Genomic DNA, 23,864 nt, shown 5'->3' with positions numbered 1-23,864 from the left:
CCCTCGCGCCTCCATACTGCATTTGGATGATGCCGTTGACTGAGCATGACACTGTAATTGGTCTGGCCTGATTGGCCTGTTGTTGGCTATAATGGCAGCGATATTAAGCATTGTACAGCTCTCCTGGCATACAGGGGAGGGGCGGGAGGGGGGGGGGGGGACGAATATGAATGGATTAATACAGACCCTCTATGAAACTTCCTGGCAGATTAAAAGCCTGTGCTGGACCGAGACTCGAACTCGGGACCTTCGCTTTTCGTTTCCAAGTGCTCTGCCACTGTGCTACGTAAGCGTGACTTACGACCCTTCCTCACAGCTTTACTTCCAGCGGTACATCGTCTCTCATCTTCCAAATTACACGGAAGTTCTCCTGCGAAATTTGCGGGAATAGCCCTGCTGGAGGAAAGGGTATTGCGGAGACATGGCTTAGCCACAGCCTGAGGGATGTTTCCAGAATGAAATTTCACTCTGCGGCTGAGTGTGTCCTGATATGAAACTTAGAACCAGGGATCTTTGAAGTTTGGAAGGTAGGAGACGAGGTAATGGCGGAAGTAGAGCTGTGAGGAGGGGTCGTGACTCATGCTTGGATAGGCTAGTGGTAGGGAACTCGTCCCCGAAAGACTAAGTTACCGACTTCGAGTCTCGGTCCGGCACACAGTTTTGGTTACAGAAGCACTCACCATAGGAGCAGCAACAATTTATCCACGTTAGAACTCACTTAGCTCCGGCATAAAGCATTCACAACTGCACAGAACACCCTTCTAACAGAGACTGGCATTTGCAACGTGCTGAGGACATTGCACAGGTGCCGTTTCTGGTCGAATACAACATAGCAATCTGCAGTCTTCTCTAGCGTCGGCATTTATCATCAAGCATGCATTTCTGCGGTATTCACATGTTTTTGTCCAACCCCTGCAAATCTCCGGTATGTGTCGTCAGGACATGGACAGCATTACTAACTTACACTATACCACGCGTCTTGACAATATTCAATATTGTAATTCAGGAATGCAGTTATGTTACACTGCAGACCTTCATTAATTTTTCGAATTCGTACATGCGTCACTTCATGGATGGGTCTGCTTACAGAAAGTTGCCACGAACTCAGTGAGGAATGCAAGCACCGCAGGTGGAACAAATGAACAAGTGATTCACGATGCTATCTCGCTGTTTGCTTGCTCGTGCGGCGCACTGGGATCCTAGATAAGGAGAGGCACCTTCACATAACGCCCTTTCGGAGAAACATTGCGTAAAACTTCCTGCCCTGCCGGAGATTTTGTGCTCAAACAACTGTCATCCTCCCGTCTACACCCCGTCACTGTCACCCGCTGTTTGTGACACGACGACAGTCATATTTTATTTGCAGCCTTTGGTCAAAACAGACGCTTTAGGTATATATTGTCGTGTTCGTGGAATAACGCTGAGAGTCGAGTCCAAACTAACGAGTGACAAGAAGAGACGTTCCGCTGATCAACATGGCTTCATATCAGGTAGGTCATTGATTCAGACGACTTTTCGCTACCTACCTGCTTTACTTTTCTTTACCCACACTATGCCCACACGCTTTAACGGAGCCTGTCAGAAGATGACGTATTTTAAGCGACCTAGTGCAACGCCCAACTTACGTGCTCAACTTGTAGTTGTTGTTGTTGTCCGAAGAGTGGTTTGATGCAACTCTCCATGCTACTCTATCTTGCGGAAGCCTCTTCATCTCCGAATAACTACTGCAGCTCACATCGTCCTTCTGAATCGCCTTACTGTATTCATCTCTTGGTCTCCCTCGATAATTCCCCCCTCCCGTCCCCACCCCTAACAATATCTTCCAATACTAAACTGGTGATCCCTAGACGTCCCAGAATGTGTCCTATCAACCGATCCCTTCCTCTAGTCAGGTTGTGCCACAAATTTCTTTTCTCCCCAATTCTGTTCAGAACCTCATCTTTAGTTACGTGATATACCCGTCTAATCTGCAGCCTTCTTCTGTAGCACCAAATTTCAAAAGTTTCTGTTCTCTTCTTTTCTAAACTGTTTTTCGCCCATGTTTCACGTCGTTACGTGGTTACACTCCGTATAAATACTTCCAGAAAAGCCTAAAATATAGACTGTCAATGGCATGAAAAAAGATTTATGTCCTCTCTACGTAGGCCAGCAATAGATATTTCACTATCCAAATAGCAAAACTCACCTATTACTCGAAGTGTCTCGTTTCCTAATGTTATTCCCTCAGCATTACATGACCTATGTTGACTATATTCCACTCTCTTTGTTTTGCTTTTATTGATGTTCATCTTATATCCTCCATTAAAACACCGTCCGTTTCAGTCAGCTACTATTCCAAGTCCTTTGCTGTCCCTGAAAGAATTACAATGTCGTCGGCCAACCTCTTGCCTGAACTTTTAATTTCTACACCAAATTTTTCTATGGATTTTTTTACCTTTTGCTGAATATGCAGATTGTATCATATCGGCAGTAGGCTACAAAACTCTCACTCCCTTCTCAACCACTGTTTACGTTACACGCCCCTTGATCCTTATAAGTGCCGGCCGCGGTGGTCTAGCGGTTCTAGGCGCTCAGTCCGGAACCGCGGGACAGCTACGGTCGCAGGTTCGAATCCTGCCTCGAGCATGGATGTGTGTGATGTCCTTAGGTTAGTTAGGTTTAATTAGTTCTAAGTTATAGGCGACTGATGACCTCAGAAGTTAAGTCGCATAGTGCTCAGAGCCAGCCTTATAACTGCCATCTGGTTTCTGTACAAGCTGTAAATAGCCTTTCGCTCCCTGTATTTTACTCCTGCTGCCTTCAGACTTTCAAAGAGAATATTCCAGTCAACCGTGTGAATGGCCACAAATGCTATAAACGTTGGTTTGACTTTGATTAATCTATCTTCTAAGATTCGTCATAGGGTGAGTACTGCCTCGCGTGTTCCAAAATTTCTCCGGATTCTAAACTGAACCTTCCCCAGGTCTGCTTCTACCAGCTTTTCCATTCTTCTGTAAAGAATTCATGTTCGTATTTTGCACCCATGTCTTACTAAACTGATTGTTCTGTAATATTCACACTTATCAGCACCTGGTTCCTTTGGAATTGGAATTATTACATTCTTATTGAAGTGAGGGTTATTTGCCCTTCTCATACAATTTGTACACCAGATAGAGTTTTATCGTGGCTGGATCTCCCAAGGCAAGGTAAGGATCTGATAAAATGTCGTCTGCTACCGGGACCATGTTTCGACGAAGGTCTCTTAGTGCTTCGTCAAATTCTTCTTGCAGTATCATATGTCCCATCTCATCTTCATCAATGTGCTCTTACATTTTACAGCTGCTTCTCCTTTCTCCAAAGACATCTTTCATTTTCCTGTAAGCGGTATCTATCTTTCCCCTAATCATATGTGCTTCTAAATCCTTGCATTGGTCCTCTAACCTTCCTGCAAAGCCATTTTATACTTCCTGTTAATCTTATTTTTAGTCGTTTGCATTCCCTATCGCCTGCTTCGTTTTCAGCATTTTTATATTTCTCCTTTCTTCCCCCCGTGTTATCAAGGATTTCTGTCAGGTCTTGTCTTTTTACCTAACTGACTTTCTGCTGCTTTCATCTTTCAAAACTCACTGTTAGCATCTACTGTATTCCTTTCAAACTTAGTGAAGCATTGTAAGTGTCCTACCAGTCGATCCCTTCTTCCAGTCAGGTTGCGCCACAATTGTTGCAATGCATGCTACAATTTTAATTCTGTAGAGAAGTAACATCTAACTAATGCATAGACAGGACAAGGTTATCAGAGATTTAAGCATCAACTTATTGCAACACCAGTCGCATTCCACGTTGGTGATGACGCGGAAGTGTTGGCGAATGTGTTCATTAGTTTACATTCTCCCAATTATCACTGAGCCCTAAGGTACGAATCAATCTTCATGATACAAATAATTTTCTCCCACAGTTTTCTAACAAGGAAAAACACAAACACACAGAGCTACGACAATTGTAATTACCATCTCTGTCGTTACGGCGCAGGTTAAAGCGGCAACGATAGTTATGAACAGGATAAAAAAAAACGAAATAAAAATCATTTCCACGTATTCATATTGTCACGTCCATATCAAAACCATACGTAGTACGAAAACCTGATGCGTAACAAAAGCATGGAGTACGGTAAAGTCTATTTCCTTGCCAGTATTAAAAAAATAATTTCGCAGCGTCTGTGTAACATTGTGGGTTACTTGAGTTACTATTAGAGACATAATTATTACTAGAAGCTATAAGTTACACAGTTTTTATAATAGGCAAGCTTCCATTAACGAGACAGAAAAAAGCAGACCTGGAATAATGTCAGACGAATAATTTAATCGCCAACAAAATTTAGTTGAAGATAAGATTTGTATTCTACATCTACATCCATACTCCGCAAGCGGCGGGGGGTACCTTGAGCACCTCTATCGGTTCTACCTTCTATTCCAGTCTCGTATTGTTCGTGGAAAGAGATTGTCGGTATGCCTCTGTGTGGGCTCTAATCTCTCTGATTTTATCCTCATGGTCTCTTCGCGAGATATACGTAGGAGGGAGCAATATACTTCTTGACTCATAGGTGAATGTATGTTCTCAAAACTTCAACAAAAGCCCGTACCGAGCTACTGAGTGTCTCCCTTGCAGAGTCCTCCACTGGAGTTTATCTATCATCTCCGTAACGCTTTCGCGATTACTCTATGATCCTGTAACGAAGTGCGCTGCTCTCCGTTGGATCTTCTCCATCTCTTCTATCAACCCTATCTGGTACGGATCCCACACCGGTGAGCAATATTCAAGCAGTGGGCGAACAAGTGTACTGTAACTACTTCCTTTGTTTTCGGACTGCATTTTCTTAGGATTTTTCCAATGAATCTCAGTCTGGCATCTGCTTTACCGACGATTAATTTTATATGGTCATTCGATTTTAAATCACTCCTAATGCCTACTCGCAGATAATTTATGGAATTAACTGCTTCCAGTTGCTGACCTGCTATATTGTAGCTAAATGATAAAGGATCTTTCTTTCTATGTATTCGCAGCACATTACACTTGTCTACATTGAGATTCTGAAAGTGTTTCCCCTTTAGTGAAATGGGTGCTGGCTGTTGCAGTTATAAAGCGGTGTCCACACGTTACTTTTTTTCTGTTCAACTGCGTGCATGCGTTGCACATTTCCAACAGCGCAGGCACGTATGCGCATGCATAAATTGTTCGAACTGAAGGACGTGCGCCATAGCGCATTGGTCCCTCCGTACATGATGGAAATTTTTGCTCATTTTACACAGTCAGCCCATGAGGGCTCAGTTGTGTAATGTGCTGTGCTTATGTTTTCAGGCGATTTATGTGAACTGATGTCTATTGATTCCGAAAAATCACTCTGAAATTTATAGATGAGAATTACAGACAAAGATGAGTCATATGGAACTCTGCATCTAATGATTTGCAGACAAAGATTATTTGAACAAAAATTTTGAGAAGCTTTGTCCTGAGTACCAAATGGGAGTGATTAAAGATAACAGGTTTCTTCTCTTGTTACTGTAAGGATTTTGATAAATCTTTGAGCTGGAAAATAAAAGAAGCAGCTATAAATTTATGAAAACTGTATTTGGAAAAAATGGAAACTGTGGACGAACATTCAGGCATAAGCGCCTGAAGAGTACAAAGATTGAGGAGACTGACATCTGAACAATTGTGAAAGGTAGCACAGGTGGAGTTCTTCGACAGACTACTAGAAACTGAAGTGACGGACATAGAGATACAAATACAAATTTGTAAAACACGAGCTCCATTGTAGCGGATTCTGAGGTCTCTGACATTCCAGAATTTGTTGACGCCGACGTAGTTAGTCTATAATCATTCTTAAGTTACGTCGTGTAAATAATTCTTTAAAAAATGAAATGAAAATTAGGTAAAGAAAGGCAACTATGCTCATCTGAGATCTGTTGTGTACTGTGCTGGGGTATGTTTTCGTGATATTTATGTGCAATGATGTGTGTTGACAAAAAAACAAAAAAACACTGACCAGTTGTTACGGAAGGCAACACAATCATGATCATTATGACAAAACCTCAGGTATTTCGTAATCTCAGGACTAATCAATGAAATGATTTGTTTCGAAACGGAAAATAACTAGCTCAGTCTGGATATAAGTCGCAGATTTCCAGACGAAACGTTATTGCCAGTCTTACCACTGTAGAAACTCCATTACATATAAAAACTTATTGACTAGGGCAACAAGCTCTAAGTTGCTCAATTGAAGGAAGAATGGGTTTAACGTCCCGTCAACATCGAGTTCATTAGATACGAGCGACAAGCTGTGTCAACTATGGGGAAGGAAATCGCATGTGCCCTTTCAGAGGAACCATGCTGACATTTGCATTTGCCTGGACCGATCAAAAACGCGGAGAACATAAATCAGGATAACCGGACGCGGTTCAAATGGTTCAAATGGCTCTGAGCACTATGGGACTTAACAGCTATGGTCATCAGTCCCCTAGAACTTAGAACTACTTAAACGTAACTAACCTAAGGACAGCACACAACACCCAGCCATCACGAGGCAGAGAAAATCCCTGACCCCGCCGGGAATCGAACCCGGGAACCCGGGCGTGGGAAGCGAGAACGCTACCGCACGACCACGAGATGCGGGCTAACCGGACGCGGGTTCGAACAGACTCCCGATTGCGAGTCTAGTGTGCTAACAACTAAAACAGAAAATCAAAGACTTGTTGTGACGTTCTACTGAAATTTTCGAACAAAACGGCGCCGTCAGTTTGTATATCTCGCAGGATACGCCGAGGTGACACAAGTCATGGGATACCACCTAACATAGTGTCGACTCTTCTATTGCCCGGCGTAGTGTAGCAACTCGAGGTGGCGTCGAGAAATCAAGTCGTTGGAAGTCCACTGCAGACACGTTGAGCTGTGCTGCCTCTACTGCCGTCCACAATTGCGAAAGTGTTGCCGGTGCAGGATATTGTGCACTAACTGACCTCTCGATTATGAAACTTCCTGGCAGATGAAAACTGTGTGCCGGATCGAGACTCGAACTCGATTATGTCCCATACATGTTTGATGGGATTCATGTCGTGCGATCTGGGTGGTTAAATCATTGGCTCGAATTGTCCAGAAAGTTCTTCAAACCAGTCGCAAACAGTGAAAGTCCGGCACAATGATTGATCGTAATTCATAAAAATTCCATCGTTGTTTGGGAATATGAAGGCCATGAAAGGCAGCAAATGGTCTCGTAGTAGCCGAACATAACTATATCCATTCAATGATCGATTCAGTTGGACCAGAGTACCCAGTTCACTCCATGTAAACACAGCCCACACCATTATGGAGCCACCACCAGCTTGCACAGTGCCTTGTGATAACTTGGGTTCAAGGCTTTGCGTGGTCTGCACCATACTAGAAGCCTAGCATCGGCTCCTACCAATTGAAATCGTGGTTCATCTGACCGGGTAGCGGTTTTGCAATCGTCCAAGGTACAACCGATATGGTCACGAGGCCAGGAGAGGCGCAGCAGGCGATGTAGTGCTGTTAGCAGAGGCACTCGCGTCGATCGTCTACCGCCATCTGTATATTTACATACCGCTATCCCATGACTTTTGTCATCTCAGTGTAATAACTCTGCACTGTAGATACTGTTTTACCAATTGTCGCCATTCATCACAATGAAAGCGGCATAAAATGCCGAACAAAGAAGTGGATGCACAGCAAACTCCTTGAACATTGACGTAATCTACATCTACATCTACATTTATACTCCGCAAGCCACCCAACGGTGTGTGGCGGAGGGCACTTTACGTGGCAATTATTCGCATAAACCGGCTATATATATATATATATATATATATATATATATATATATATATATATATATATATATATATAAGTGACATAGTACATTATTATATAAATATTACAAATTCACGTGCTTCCATGTAGAAATATTAAATTTTTATTACTTTAACAAACTCTTTTCTTGTTTGGTCTCTTTGGTGGTAGATGGCTATAGGCACCTGACGATATACTGTGTAAAGATGTGTGGAAATATATGTCGGTTCAATCATTAGGATTGTAATTGTGTGAAAATATTCGTTGTTTATCCCAGAACATATGCGTTAATAATACTGTGACTGTGGATTTTCGTGTGGGCTCAGGTCTGTTCTGTATATTATGGGCAAGATGGTACAGCATTAAACAATAAATTAAATGTTGAAAAGAATTATATTCCAAAAACAGGTCTGGTTTTGTAACTTCTCGGATTGAATAGCTGTTTCAAAATTAATGAAATACTCATTTAACCCACTTCCCTTGATGAAAGGCAAATGCCAGTTTGATTCCTTAACGGAAGTAGCTCAAAAATCCTCGTCCGACCGATTCTTGAATATTTATCAGTAGTCTGTGATCTTTACCATTGGGATTAATAGAAGAAATAGAGAAGGTTTAAAGAAGAGCAGCGCGTTTCGTCACTAATTAATTTAGTATGTGAGAGTACCACGAAGCTGTTTATACATTTAAAGTCGTTGACGCTGTAAGAGAGGCGTTGTGCGCCACGGAAAAGTTTACTTCTAAATTCCGAGAGGGTATGTTCCTAGAGACGAGGAAAATATTACTCAGTCCGACTTACATGTACTAAAGTGTAGTTGAAGAAAATCAGGCATGTAGAATTCTCAAATGGAACAGTCCGGCAAGAGAATAAATGATAGTGGTACCCCAAGTACCATCCTTAAAGAGGTTTGCGTGATCTAGCTGGAGATATCCCAACGGTCTTGCCGCAGTGGTAACACCGATTTACGCCAGATCACCGAAGTTAAGCGCTGTCGGGCTGTGCTAGCACTTGGTTGGGTGACCATCTGATCTGTTGAGCACTGTTGGTAAGTGGGGTGCACTCAGCCCTTGTGAGGCAAATTGAGGAGCTACTTGAGTGACAAGTGGCGGCTCTAGCCTCGTAAACTGACTTACGGCCGGAAGAGCGGTGTGCTGACCACGTGTTCCTCCATATCCGCATCCAGTGACGCTTGTGGGCTAAGGATGACATGGCGGCCAGCCGAAACCGTTGCACCTTCATGGCCATTTCGAACGGAGTTTAGTTGAGTTTAGATGGAGATATAACCGTAGACGCTCAGTGCAGTTTTCTTTGCTAATTATCGCCCTTTTGACAAGGAGGATAGGCACTGTAATTTTTTTCTCTATTGGTTAGCTCCCAAGTTAATAATTCCTGGAAAAACTCATCTGTAGAGTGTTTGATTCATAAAAGGCAGAGAAATACCGGGAATGATGTAAATTGTGGCAAAAGAAAGAGAAAAATGTAAACATCGAAAAAGAAAGAAAACGTACAAGTGTTTACAAATTTTTGCTCGCTTTAAACAAAGTGTTGTACATCGATCGGAAGCTAATTCAGAAGCCAGCGGCGAGTACAAGAAACAATCTGTCCTCTTTAGGGCCTTATCAAGCGAGAACCTCTGAGCCTCACAGTGGCAGTCGGCGACCATGAACAACAGTGAGAGACAGGCTCAGAAGCGTGCTGTACAAGCAGCATCATTTCGCGGCGCAGTCTCCACGGAAATATCAGTGTAGCTTCTCGCACAGTAATGAGAACAGTGATTCACGGCAGCACTCTGAGGTCCTCTAGCCTTTGTGGAACGGGAATCGCTTCTGACGCAAAAATGGTAGGCATTATTCTCTTGATTCCTTAGCCTGTACGTTGCGCTTCGGTGTGAGTTGGAAACTACAGCAAGCAAGTATTTTAGTCTCAGGTCGCACACATGGTAATATTAATGGTTTAGACTTGTTATGAAGTCATTATCAGGGGATCTACATCTACATCCATACTCCGCAAGCCACCTGACGGTGTGTGGCGGAGGGCACCTTGAGTACCTCCATCGGGTCTCCCTTCTATTCCAGTCTCGTATTTTTCGTGGAAAGAAAGATTGTCAGTACGCCTCTGTGTGGGCTCTAATCTCTCTGATTTTATCCTCATAGTCTCTTCGCGAGATATACGTAGGAGGGAGCAATATACTGCTTGACTCCTCGGTGAAAGTATGTTCTCAAAACTTCAACAAAGCTACTGAGCGTCTCTCTTGCAGAGTCTTCCACTGGATTTTATCTATCATCTCCATAACGCTTTCGCGATTACTAAATGATCCTGTAACGAAGTGCGCTGCTCTCCATTGGATCTTCTCTATCTCTTCAATCAACCCTATCTGGTACGAATCCCACACCGGTGAGCAGTATTCAAGCAGTGGGAGAACAATTGTACTGTAACCTACTTTCTATGTTTTCTGACTGCATTTCCTTAGGGTTTTTCGAATGAATCTCAGTCTGGCATCTGATTTACCGACGATTAATTTTATGTGGTCTTTCCATTTTAAATCACTCCTAATGCCTACTCGCAGATAATTTATTGAATTAACTGCTTCCAGTTGCTGACCTGCTATATTGTAGCTAAATGATAAAGGATCTTTCTTTCTATGTATTCGCAGCACATTACATTTGTCTACATTGAGATTCAATTGCCATTCCCTGCACCATGCGTCAATTCGTTGCAGATCCTCCTGCATTTCGGTACAATTTTCCATTGTTACAACCTCTCGATATCTGAAAAAAAAGAAGAAGGATGAAACGCTAGGGAACTAAGTTATAAATTTGTTTTCCATATACAACTATCCGTAGAGAAATATCTTACATAGCAAATCGTCAAATGAAGAGGGCTGGAGCGGCGTTTACAGTGCAAACACATCTGTGTTCAATTGACGAGATACAATTTGACGACTTACTGTGTAATATATTCATGGAAGTTTGATTCTCAATTTAGGACCAGGGTACAGAACTATCATCCTTTTTCTTTCTTCTCAAACAGACCATATGAAGATTGGTAAGAAATTGAAACCGGTAATGGTACCATTTGTGTCATGTGAAACTTGTTGTGGCTCTCTCAATAACTGGCCAGAAAGACTGGGAATTTCCAACATCGAGTTCTCAAGGGCGCATTTCACGCTAAATAACACCTCTACGAATATGGCTAGGGTGAACCGTCCATAAAAAGAGGACTAAAACAAAAATCCTCTGCTATGTGCAACGTATGAGTACTTCTTCTTGGGGCCCTAAATTCGCATTTGAATACCCAAAAGATACGTAATTTTCACAATAGCAAAAGTTCCTTAGCTCAAGGCGAATAACAATTTCGAAGCAGTAAATCACTACACCCAAAGAATAATTTTCTCTTCCTGCAACCCATTTCAAGCTTTAAGTGAATGGCAACTTGCGCTGTACAATGAGGTATGGAAAGTCATGATATACCTCATAATATCGTGTCGAACCTACTTATGCCTGCATCGCGCAGCAACTGGACGTGGTCTGGACTCAAAAAGTCGTTAGAAGTTGCAGAAACAATGAGCCATGCTGCTTCAGTAGTCGTCCATAACTGCGAAAGTGTTGCCGGTGTAGGATTTTGTGCATGAACTGATCTGTGAATTATGTCCCATGAATGTTCGATGGGATTAATGTCGTGCGATCAGGATGCCAAATCATTCGCTTGAATTGTCCAGAATGCTCTTCAAGAACTGTAGCCTTGTGACGTAGCACATTGTCATCCACATAAATTCCATCTCCAATTAGCCGAATATAACCATTTTCAGTCAATGATCGGTTCAGTTGGAGCAGAGGATCCAGTCAATCCCGTGTAAACACAGCCTACACTATTACGGAGCCACCACTAGCTAACACAGTACCTTGTTAACAACTTGGATCCATACTCCGATGGGTCTGCGCCACACTCGAACCCTACCATCAGCTCTTACCATCTGCAATCGGGACTCACCTGACCAGCCCACGGTTTTGCAGCTGCCTACGGTCCAATCGACACGGTAACGAGCCCAGGAGAGGTTCTGCAAGCAATGTCGTGCTGTTAGCAAAGGCGCTGGCTCGGTCGTGTGCTGTCATAGTCCATCAGCGCCAAGTTTCGCCGCACTGCCATAACGGATACGTTTGTCGTACGTACCCCATCCGTTTCTGCGGTTACTTCACACAGTGTTGCTTGTCTGTAAGTACTTAACAACACTGGGTCATTAAGTGATGGCCATCGGCCTCTGCGTTGTTCTTAGTGAAAGGTAACGCCTGAAATGTGGTATTCTCGGTACGCACTTGTCACTGTGGATCGGAGAATATTGAACTGCCTAACGATTTACGAAATGTAATGACCCATGCGTCTAGCTCCGACTACCTTTCCGGGTTAAAAGTCTGTTATTTTCCGTCTTGCGGCCACCTGAGTACTTATGACAGCTACACCAATGCATTGCCATTTTGCCGGCCGAAGTGGCCGTGCAGTTAAAGGCGCTGCAGTCTGGAACCGCAAGACCGCTACGGTCGCAGGTTCGAATCCTGCCTCGGGCATGGATGTTTGTGATGTCCTTAGGTTAGTTAGGTTTAACTAGTTCTTAGTTCTTGGGGACTAATGACCTCAGCAGTTGAGTCCCATAGTGCTCAGAGCCATTTAGAGCCATTGCCATTTTCTACCTTATGTACGCGACACTATCGCCATATGTATACATACATATCGCTATCCCACGACTTTAGTCACCTCCGTGTATTGTAATAAATTCAAAATAAGTTCATCACATAGTCACTCAATTCTCATACCACGTAAAATATATTTTGAAAGTATATATATATATACAATGACTCTGCCATATAATCCCTAACTATCTTTCATATAATACAGACAATATTCAGTTGAATGTAAAATATTCTGGTCTAGCGTAACTAAAAGTATTACTACAATCATGCAGGTATCAATTCGAATCTGAGGCTGGCGTTAACAAATTGTTAGGTCGTCGAAAGCTTCTCTAAGTTCTGTGCTTCCCGGGTCGATATTGCGTTGCCGTCACGGCTCACATCTCCAATCTGGCAGGTTTAAATACTGTGTGCGGCTCGTTGCTCAACATGAAACGCATTTCCAAAACAATTACTGAAACGATCAACCCCACCCAACATTTGTAGCCTTATTCCAAATATGTTTGCTGCGTCGACGTAGCATCACCACTTCAAAGGTGGAAATAAAAAAGGAAATGTATGGCCGATACCCACCCACCCACCCACCCACCCACCCACACACACAAACACACACACACACCTTAACTCTTGCTCACTGTTGACGTCAGTATTATCTAGAGGTGTGGCTCAGTGATAAGTTCTTACGAGGATGTTGATTTAAAACCCTGTCCAGCAATAAACATGTAAATTTTCATGATTTTCCTACACTGCTTATGACGAATGCCAATATGTTTCCTTTGACGTTGTGATCCATCACTGCAGACAGCCGCAGATCAGGTTATCTAAATATTCTCAACAGTGTTTCCCGAAAAGAATGTCACATTCTCCCCAGGGATTCCCATTTGAATTCACGATGCATTTCTGTAGCAGAAGCATTTTCATCGGAACTACTGGAAAAAAATTTAGAAGCACACGTCTGAACTGCTTTGATGTCTACTTTTAATCTGACATGTTGGGGATCCCAAACACTAGGGTACCGCTCAAAAACGAATTTTACAAATATTCTATAGGCGGTCTTCTTTATAGAACAGCTACCGTCTCCCAGAGTTCTTCCATAAACCAAACTCAGCCATTCGCTCTCCATTATAACCTACTAGTCACAATTAGTAACACATTTTTCGAGCTAATAGCGTACCTGCTTTTTTGACTTCACTATTAATTTGTACTAGTTTCTTTTTAGATCCTTGGCTATACATTATTTTTTCTCATTGTAATTAATTTTGACGGCTACAGATGGTTATGCTATATTACGTTCTCTCGTATGATGCTGTAGTTTGTCTGTATTAGAGGCTTTTTATTCGTATTAACAGAGAGATATTTGTTGATACAGTACGTTGGTTTTAAATATTATTCCAGACTGTTCTTTAATATTCGTTGCAGTATTAAAAAATGATGTAAATTGCGTCACTGGGATAAATCTGGGCCAATTACAATGATAGGAATAGAATCTCTACTTGAAGGGCTTTGGAAGAAGAAACAAAACGCATACGTGCAGCAATCCCCTCCCATCGACATCTACAACTACATCCATATCTTTAAATCACTGTGAAGTGCATATCAGATGGTACTTCCCATCATAGTCACATATGGAGCACGGGAACAAAGATTGCTTGTACGCCTGTGTTGAATCTTTAAGTAGTCTAATCTTGTTTGCGTGATACCTACGGGAGCGATCTGTAGGGGGTTGTAGCGTATTCCTAGATTCAACGTTTGAGGTTGGCTCTTGGAACTTGCGTGGGACATATTATGTCTATCTTCAAGAGTCAGCCAGTTAAGTTCTTTCAACATCTCTGTGACACTCTATTGCGGCCCAAACAAGAGAGTGACTACTTGTGCTGCCCTTCTCTGTGTACGAACAGTATTCTAGGATAGGTAGTATGAGTCTTTCGTAACCAATTTGCTTTTAGAATGACTGCACTTTCGTAGAATTCTACCGATGATCGAAGTCTGCCTCCTTCTTCACCTACAAGTGAGGTTAGGCGATCATTCCATTTCATATTCCTACAAATCTGTATGAGTTGACTGATTCCAGCTGTGACTCAGTGATATTGTAGTCATAGGATACTACATTTTTTCGTACTGTGAAGTACACTATTTCACATTTCTGAACATTCAAAGGAATGTGCCAGTCTTTGCACCACTTTGAAATCTTATCAAGATCCGACTGTATATTTGTGCAGACTGTTTTCAGACAGTATTTCGTTGTAGATAACTATGTGACCTGCAGAAAGTCTGATGCTGCTATTAAAATTATTGGTAAGGGCATTAACATACTACACGACGAGTAAGGGTCCCAGCACAGATTTAAGGGGCACACCTGCAGTTACTTAGGTTAGATTAGGTTAGGTTAGGTTAGGTTACATTTGTCGATGACTCTCCATCCAAGATAACATGTTGCCTCCTTCCTACCAAGAAATACTCAATCCAGTTACAAGTTTCCATTTATAGTACGTAGGATTGTACTTTCGACTGACGCAAGAAAGTTTCTCATGTTAGTCGACCTTAAGGGGAGATGTCCTATGTCGGATGCTACCAATATGAAATTACCAAACTTTGTGATGCATTATTTGGGAAAGTTTTTAAGACTCCAACTTCCGATATTCAATAATTAATGAATCTATTTTTGTAGATCTACTGAACTAGAACTATTGAAACAATTAAGTATGAGGCAGTGAAATTTTCTCAAACAGTTAATTTATATGGCAGATATTTTGTAAATAAAGGGACATAAAAAATGAAACAGCAAATCTGTGTGTTAAGCCCTATTCTTGGGTCATTCATAGTAAATAAAGTAGTTCCGAGACACTGAATTTTAAGATTTTCACTTGCAAACATTCGTGCTGACTTACTGTTCTGACTCTTTCATGCACTAGGATTGTCAGGGTCCACATTCAATGTCCTCTTCAGGGTTACATTCGCTCAATGCTTGCCCTCTTCTTTAATTCCCTGCTTTTTTATGATTTGATTGGCAGCGAACTCGGCTTGGTTTATATGAAGCACATCCAGTCCTCACATTTTTCTAGCTTTATTCTGCTCTAATCTCACCCCTAACCCTTCCAGAACCTTCAGTCCTTAATGGTTCCCACTATAAATGTTATTGCATTGTGGGACACTGCTGACTTTAGAGTCATGAGGGCAAAAAGCAGGTTTTAGGTACATGGCATCACACAACATTATTGAAGGGAATGTCACATTATGGGTTTCCCAAGCAAACATTTATACAGTAGTTCTGGATGTTCCACATCTTTGAATATAGGTTTGATTGCCTCCATTACAATCAGAGGAAGATAATGTTTATGTGTAAATGCATCCAGACTACCAGAAAACTCAGCTTGCCTATATTTATACACCAGGCACTATGGGGCGTAGCCACTACAGAAACATATTTGTGGTTATTTACACTTCCTTCATTTCAGGCGCAAATTCAGATTTTAGATATCGGTTACCAGCATTTTGCGTTTCTTTTTACGCTTAGTCATTTTATATACATATAAAAGAACAGCATATACATATATACATACATACACACACATATATATATATATATAAGTGCATTAAAGGAATCGCTGGTTAGCACATTGTTATCTAATAAACTAGTTCCAGAATCAAAGGACTGATTTGATTATTTGTAATGCCAACTACTGAGAGATAACACTGGCGTCAAAACAAGGCAGCTCACAGCCTTCTAGACTGTGTAGTATCCAATATGTGACTGGTCAACTGTGACAGTGTAGATGAGTTGGTGAAAAGTGTCAGTCACATGTCAAATTAAAAAAAAAATAATTTGAAGGTCTTATTGTTTTAAATATATGATACACCAACATTTTCAGGACAGTGTAAGGTACATTACAGAACAGAAAACAGAACTATATCTCCTTAAGAGGGACGTTCATGAATCAGACCGAAAATATCAATTTTGAGTTTATTTTTATTTAGTAGCAGAACTCATGACTATAAATACCCGAAGTTTCAGAGATTATATTACATACGAAGTGCCTGAAATATAACTAAATGTGTGACGCAACCTTCGTGCCAGCACCATTTTTCGAAGTCACCCTTCGATACTAACTAGGTGAACAACGATTCCGTGGATTACTTTCAAGAAAACTTGCAGAGGATGCATCCAAAAGGCAACGACATATACTCTTTGGTTTTATAGATCATCTTTGACTTTTGTTAGTGGTATGAAAGACAAATAGTTAGAACATGGAAAGGGAATTGGTGGACACAACAGACTCACAAAGACGATGACAGACACTCTACAAGTGTATAATGGCAAGGCTATCAAATGGAATGTATGTAATGTAACTGGTATGAAAAATAGTTTGGGATAGATATTACCACATGGTGTCAACAGATGAACATACAATTCATCATCTGTGCCACACAATTGTTGTTGTTGTTGTGGTCTTCAGTCCAGAGACTGGTTTGATGCAGCTCTCCATGCAAGCTTCTTCATCTCGAATTACCTACTGCAACCGACATCCTTCTGAATCTGCTTAGTGTATTCATCTCTTGGTCTCCCTCCTATTTTTACCCTCCATGCTGCCCTTCAAAACTACAATGGTGATCCATTGACGCCCCAGAACACGTCCTACCAACCGATCCCTTCTCCTAGTCAAGTTGTGCCACAAATTCCTCTTCTCCCCAGTTCTGTTCAGTAGCTCCTCATTAGTTACGTGATCTGGCCATCTAATCTTCAGCGTTCTTCTGTAACACCACATTTTGAACGCTTCTATTCTCTTCTCGTCTAAAATCTATTTATTGTCCATGTTTCACTTTCATACATGGCTACACTTCAAACAAATACTTTCAGAAGACTTCCTCACACTTAAATCTATACTTGATATTAACAAACTTCTCTTCTTCAGAAACGCTTTCCTTGCCATTGCCAGTCTACATTTTATGTCCTCTCTACTTCGACGATCATCAGTTACTTTGCTCCCCAAATAGCAGAACTCATTTACTACTTTAAGTGTCTCATTTCCTAATCTAATTCCCTCAGCATCGCTTGATTTAATTCGACTACATTCCATTATTCTCGTTTTCCTTTTGTTGTTCATCTTATATCTCCCTTTCAAGACACTGTCTATTCCGTTCGACTGCTCTTCCAAGTCCTTTGCTGTCTCTGACAGAATTACAATGTCATCGGAAAACCTTAACGTTTTTATTTCTTCTCCCTGGACTTTAATTCCTAATTCGATTTTTCTTTTGTTTCCTTAACTGCTTGCTCAATATACGGATGAATAACATGGGGATAGGTTACAACCCTGTCTCACTCCCTTCCCAACTACTGCTTCTCTTTTATGCCCCTCGATTTTTATAAATGCCATCTGGTTTCTGTACAGATTGTAAAAAGCCTTTCGTTCCCTGTGTTTGAACCCTGGCACCTTCAGAAATTGAAAGAGAGTATTCCAGTCAACATTGTGAAAAGCTTTCTCTATGTCTACAAATGCCAGAATAGTAGGTTTGCCTTTTCTTAATCTATTTTTTAAGATAAGTCGTAGGGTCAGTATTGCCTCACGTGTTCCAGCGTTTCTGCGGAATCCAAACTGATCTTCTCCAAGGTCGGCTTCTAGCAGTTTTTCCATTCATCTGTAAAGAATTCGTGTTAGTGTTTTGCAGCCGTAACTTATTGAAGTGATAGTTTGGTAATTTTCACATCCGTCAAGACCTGATTTCTTTGGAATTGGAATTATTACATTCTTCTTTAAGTATGGGGGTATTCCGCCTCTCTCATACATCTTGCTCACCGGATGGTAGAGTTTTGTCATGGCTCGCTCTCCCAAGGCCATAAGCAGTTCTAATGGAATGTTGTTTACTCCCAGGGCCTTGTTTTGACTGAGGTCTTTCAGTGCTCTGTCAAACTCTTCACGCAGTATCGTATCTCCCATTTCATCTTCATCTACGTCCTCTTCCATCTCCACAATATTGCCCTCCAATACATCGCCCTTGTATAGACCCTCTATATACTCCTTCCACCTTACTGCTTTCCCTTCTTTGCTTAGTACTGGTTTTCCACCTGAGCCCTTGATATTCAAACAAGTGGTTCTCTTTTCTCCAAAGGTCTCTTTAATTTTCCTGTAGGCTTATCTATCTCACCGCTAGTGATATATGCCTCTGCCTCCTTACATTTGTCCTCTAGCCATCCCTGCTTAGCTATTTTGCACTTCCTGTCGATCTCATTTTTGAGACGTTTATATTCATTTTTGGCTGCTTCATTTACAGCATTTTTGCATTTTCTCCTTTCATCAATTAAATTCAATATCTCTTCTGTTACCCAAGGATTTCTACTAGCCCCTGTCTTTTTTTCTACTTGATCCTCTGCTGCCTTCACTATTTGATCTCTCAAAGCTACCCATTCCTCTTCTACTGTATTTCTTTCCCCCATTCTTGTCAATCGTTCCCTAATGCTCTCTCTGAAACACTCTACAATCTCTGGTTCTTTCAGTTTATACGGGTCTCATCTTCTGCCTTTTTACAGTGTTTCCGGTTTTAATCTACAGTTCATAACCAATAGATTGTGGTCCGAGTCCACATTTGCTCGTGGATGTGTCTTACAATTTAAAACCTAGTTCCTAAATCTCTTTCTTACCATAATATAATCTGTCTGAAACCTTCCAGTATCTCCAGGCCTCTTCTACGAATACAACCTTCTTTGATGATTCTTAAACCAAGTATTAGCTGTGATTAAGTTATACTCTGTGCAAAATTCTACCAGGCGGCTTTCTCTTTCATTCCTTACCCCATTCCATATTCACCTTCTACTTTTCCTTCTCTTCCTTTGCCTACTATCGAATTTCAGTCCCCCATGACTATTTAATTTTCGTCTCCCTTCACTATCTGAATAATTTCTTTTATCTCATCAGACATTTCTTCAATCTCTTCGTCATCTGCTTAGCTGGTTGGCATATATACTTGTGCAAATGTGGTAGGCGTGGGCTTCGTGTCTGTCTTGGTTACAATGATGCGTTCACTATGCTGTTCGAAGTAGCTTACCCCCGCTGTGCCGCATTAGCTCGTGTAAATATCTATAGTCTCAAAGAGATAACAACCCCTACATTCACAAGGAGAGGCTTCCAAATTGTATCCTGGATATTGCCAAGCCCACTTACATGTTTCTGGCCGATCCTGAACTTCTAGAAATGCGTGTTCATGGCAAAATCCAGAATCCAAATGAGTCACTAAATTCACTCATATCGGAACAATGCCCTAAAACCACATTTTTGTATGTTACAGTTACCAGAACTGCAACTTATGATGCAGTTCTGGTATTTAATGACGGGAACGTAGGGAGGATGAAGGTCTTAGAGAGACTGGGCTTTAAGATAGGAAATTTCATTCAAGACATCTTGAGAAAAATAATTTGTAGCGCCTCTCTGCAACTGAAAAGTCATTTGAAGACGTAATAAAGGAAAGAAGGCCGAAAACAAGAAACTGGGAGAGAAGCCTTGAAGGGAGAGAGGACCTTGAGTACAAACATGTGGCCATCTGAAGATATGTCATAAGAAGAAACATTAGAATTAACTTAAAATTGCATTTCCTGGAAATTATGTTTTTTTAAAGTGTGTGTAACTTTTCTCAGAATCTATGCAGGCTAGAATTATGAGATTATGTACTGTTATTTCTATGAACGCAATAAATGTTGCCTGAAGAGTAAATTTTGAAGTTTGGTGTGTTAAGTGAAATAAGTGGGAAAGCGCTTGGAATTTTGCATGGATTTTGTATTAAACTTACTTATAATTACAAATTATTGAAATTCTCCTAGTCGATAAATTCAGAAAACTTCATGAGAGAAGCTTACTACATGCAAAGAGATTAAGCACAGAAAATAGTTCCTGAAAATAAAATTTTAAATACTATAAAGACGTTTAATACACAGCTATTAAAATTGCTACACCAAGAAGAAATGCAAATGACAAACGGGTATTCATTGGAAAAATATATTATACTAGAACTGACATGTGATTACATTTTCACGCTACTTGGGTGCGTAGATCCTGAGAAATCAGTGCCCAGAACAACCCCCTCTGGCGTTAATAACGGCCATCATACGCCTGGCCATTAAGTCAAACAGAGCTTGGATGGCGTGTACAGGTACGGCTGCCCATGCAGCTTCAACACGATACCGCAGTTCATCAAGAGTAGTGACTGGCGTATTGTCACGAGCCAGTTGCTCGGCCACCATTGACCAGACGTTTTCAATTGGTGAGAGATCTGGAGAATGTGCTGGCCAGGGGAGCAGTCGAACATTTTCTTTTTCCAGAAAGGCCCGAACAGGACCTGGAACATACGGTCGTGCATTATCCTGCTGAAATGTAGGGTTTCACAGGGATCGAATGAAGGGTAGAGCCACGGGTCGTAAAATGAAGGGTAGCCACGGGTCGTAACACATCTGAAATGTAACGTACACTGTTCAAAGTGCCGTCAATGCGAACAAGAGGTGACCGAGACGTGTAACCAATGGTACCCCGTACCATCACGCCAGGTGATAGGCCAGTATGGCGATGACGAATAAAAGCTTCCAATGTGCGTTCACCGCGATGTCGCCGGACACGGATGCGATCATCATGATGCTGTAAACAGAACGTGGAGTCATCCGAAAAAATGACGTTTTGCCATTCGTGCACCCAGGTTCGTCGTTGAGTACACCATCGCAGGCGCTTCTGTCTGTGATGCAGCGTCAAGGGTAGCCGCAGCTATGGTCTCCGAGCTGATAGTCCATGCTGCTGCAAACATCGTCGAACCGTTCGTGCAGATGGTTGTTGTCTTGCAAACGTCCCCATCTGTTGACCCAGGGATCGAGACGTGGCTGCACGATACGTTAAAGCCATGCGGATAAGGTGCCTGTCATCTCGACTGCTAGTGATACGAGGCCGTTGGGATCCAGCACGGCGTTCCGTATTACCCTCCTGAACCCAGCGATTCCATATTCTGCTAACAGTCATTGGATCTCGACCAACACGAGCAGCAATGTCGCGATACGATTAACCGCAATCGCGATAGGGTACAATTCGACCTTTATCAAAGTCTGAAACGTGTTGGTACGCATTTCTCCTCCTTACACGAAGCATCACAGCAACGTCTTACCAGGCAACGCCGGTCAACTGCTGTTTGTGTATGAGAAATCGGTTGGAAACTTTCCTCGTGTCAGCACGTTGTAGGTGTCGCCACCGGCGCCAGCCTTGTGTGGAAGCTCTGAAAAGCTAATCATTTGCATACCACAGCATCTTCTTCCTGTCGGTTAAATTTAGCGTCTGTAGCACGTCATCTTCGTGGTGTAGAAATTTTAATTGCCAGTAGTGTGTATACTGTGTAATGCGAGGAACTTGGTGCATCTTTTAAATGTGTTTTCGTGCACGTCCCCCTTAACGCAATGCTGTTCTCCATGTCAACAGATGGCGTTGCTGGCGGTGGTGGCCCTGTCGCTGCTGGCGCAGACCGCTGTTGCTGCCCCCTCTGCTGCAGCTGCGGCTGCTGCCTCTCCAGCGGCCAGCCCTTGGGGCTCGTGGTGGCAGCGCTGGCAGACGGACGAGTGCCCGGGGCCCGGCGCCTTCCCGGACACCTCGGACGCCTGCTCGCCCGTCTTCCGCATCTGCGTCTACATGGGACCCGTGCGCGGACTGCAGCCCATCCCCAAGTCCTGCCCCGCCGGATTCGTCTTCAACGTCGTCACCGGCTGCACCTTCAAGCAGGAGTGCTTCCAGAAGCTTTACCCCCAGGCGGCTGCCGGCTGGACTGCTTAGCTCGGAAATCTCCAGACCCACTAAAGCCCGTGGAGAACTTTGCGTACTACGAAAACGCGAGGTTAGAAACCTCAGTCAGACTTTGCACATAGCGTCTGTAACAACAGAACAAGTACTATAGTACTCTGGCAACCTCATGCCACACTAGAGTTTTTCCGTATTAGTCACGTTCTGCTCCTCATTCTCATATATTCTTATCTTCCAGAAATTGACACTTTGCTGCACATATCCGTAGAATCGGTAGCTTCTCTCCTAATGGAGCCACCTTTCTTCATATATCTGTGTAACTTGCTCCGATCAAAATGATGGCAATAAAGTTAAATCAAACCTTATAAATGTTGTATTGGAACTCTTAATGTACGTATTATATTATACGAGGGGCGTTCAATAAGTAACGCAACAGGTATTTTTTTGGAAGTAGTTTGGTTTTATTCAGGATCCCAATACACCTTATTATTCCCAAATCTTTTGGGCAACAAAACCCTGTCATTCAACACAATCTCCGTTCAATTCGAAGGCCTATATGCCAACAAGGCGTCTCTCTACTGGCCGACGTCGGAGCCAACGTCTTGCTACATCAATGACCTCCCCACCGTCCACGTACTGCGTCCCTCACAGACAGTTCTTCGTTCCTGTTTGTTGTCTTTCGTTAGGTGGCGATGAACCCACCGGGCATACAGCTTTGAGTACCTTAACTAGTGGCCGAGTGTATCGGCACCACCAACAGAGACGTCCAATTGAGCAGTGAGGTGTTTGATTGTGATCTGTCGATCATCTAGAATTAGAGTGTCCACACGTTCCAGCATTGCAGGAGTCGCAGCTGTGTGGGCCGTCCGGTACACGGAAGGTCAGGCAGGTCTGCGTGACCTTGTTACGATGATAACAGACGCCCTACGATTCACCGTGCTTTTGTTCACTGCCAGGTCTCTGTAGAAATTCTGCAAGCGCCTGTGAATATCTTACATATTCTGGCTTTCCGCCAAAAGAATCTCAGCTCTCTGCTTGGGAATCACCTCCGTTGCAGACACTGTTTTGAAGGTTACGTACAGCGCAGCTACCTATCGAAACTTCATGTAACCACAGGGGCTGAAGTGAGAATACTCCAATATGACCCACAACAAATTCTGCATTTTTTCAACCGAAATTGGCCGACAAAAAATGTGTTGCATTACTTTTTGAACGCCCGTCGTAAACGTTTATCTTCCAAGACATTTCAGCTTTAATGGAAGAAAGGTAACAAGTGTGGAGTGGATCCCTATGCCCTCATGCATCCTTTAATACTTAGAATTTGTTTTGAAACGAACACGGCTTACATTTCAAACTATTTTGTCCGTGCGTTGGAGCTTCCGTGACGTCGCGCGAAGATACACGAGCATCAGGGGCCAGAATCCGCTGGACGTGCAGCGTGCCAAATTACACGATGTAGTTCCGCGCGGATTTAACTGTAAACGTTTACGTCGGTCTCGGATTACTTCTTTGTACTGCTAAACATATAAATAGAGGTTGCCAGCCTCGCTTTGACCTATGAGAGGTGATGAAATTTCACCACTCAATGTGAAA

The 23,864-nt window shown here is 42.4% G+C and overlaps 1 protein-coding gene across 2 annotated transcripts; it reads left to right on the top strand.

The window, feature by feature from the left end:
• The first annotated feature begins 1,363 nt into the window (after nucleotides 1–1,363).
• On the top strand, nucleotides 1,364–22,640 carry LOC124595926. Of its 2 annotated transcripts, none has more exons than XM_047134842.1 (2): nucleotides 1,364–1,490; nucleotides 21,957–22,640. In XM_047134842.1, the coding sequence occupies exons 1-2, from the start codon at nucleotides 1,476–1,478 to the stop codon at nucleotides 22,302–22,304; spliced, it is 363 nt and encodes a 120-aa protein (XP_046990798.1). In that variant the 5' UTR covers nucleotides 1,364–1,475; the 3' UTR covers nucleotides 22,305–22,640. The 2 variants fall into 2 exon arrangements, with proteins under 2 accessions (XP_046990798.1, XP_046990797.1); XM_047134841.1 differs by lacking the exon at nucleotides 1,364–1,490 and adding an exon at nucleotides 9,505–9,677.
• Nucleotides 22,641–23,864: the final 1,224 nt, after the last annotated feature.

Source organism: Schistocerca americana, chromosome 2, assembly GCF_021461395.2.
Source record: "Schistocerca americana isolate TAMUIC-IGC-003095 chromosome 2, iqSchAmer2.1, whole genome shotgun sequence".
Lineage (NCBI taxonomy): Eukaryota > Metazoa > Arthropoda > Insecta > Orthoptera > Acrididae > Schistocerca > Schistocerca americana.
This window is presented reverse-complemented; position numbering and strand designations above follow the sequence as displayed.

Excerpts from the sequence above, each read along its gene's own strand:
- LOC124595926 (XM_047134841.1), top strand. The coding sequence starts at position 9,600 with ATGAGAACAGTGATTCACGGCAGCACTCTGAGGTCCTCTAGCCTTTGT. Across the intron at positions 9,678-21,956 it reads TCGCTTCTGACGCAAAAATG|ATGGCGTTGCTGGCGGTGGT; the intron begins GTAGGCATTATT and ends CCATGTCAACAG.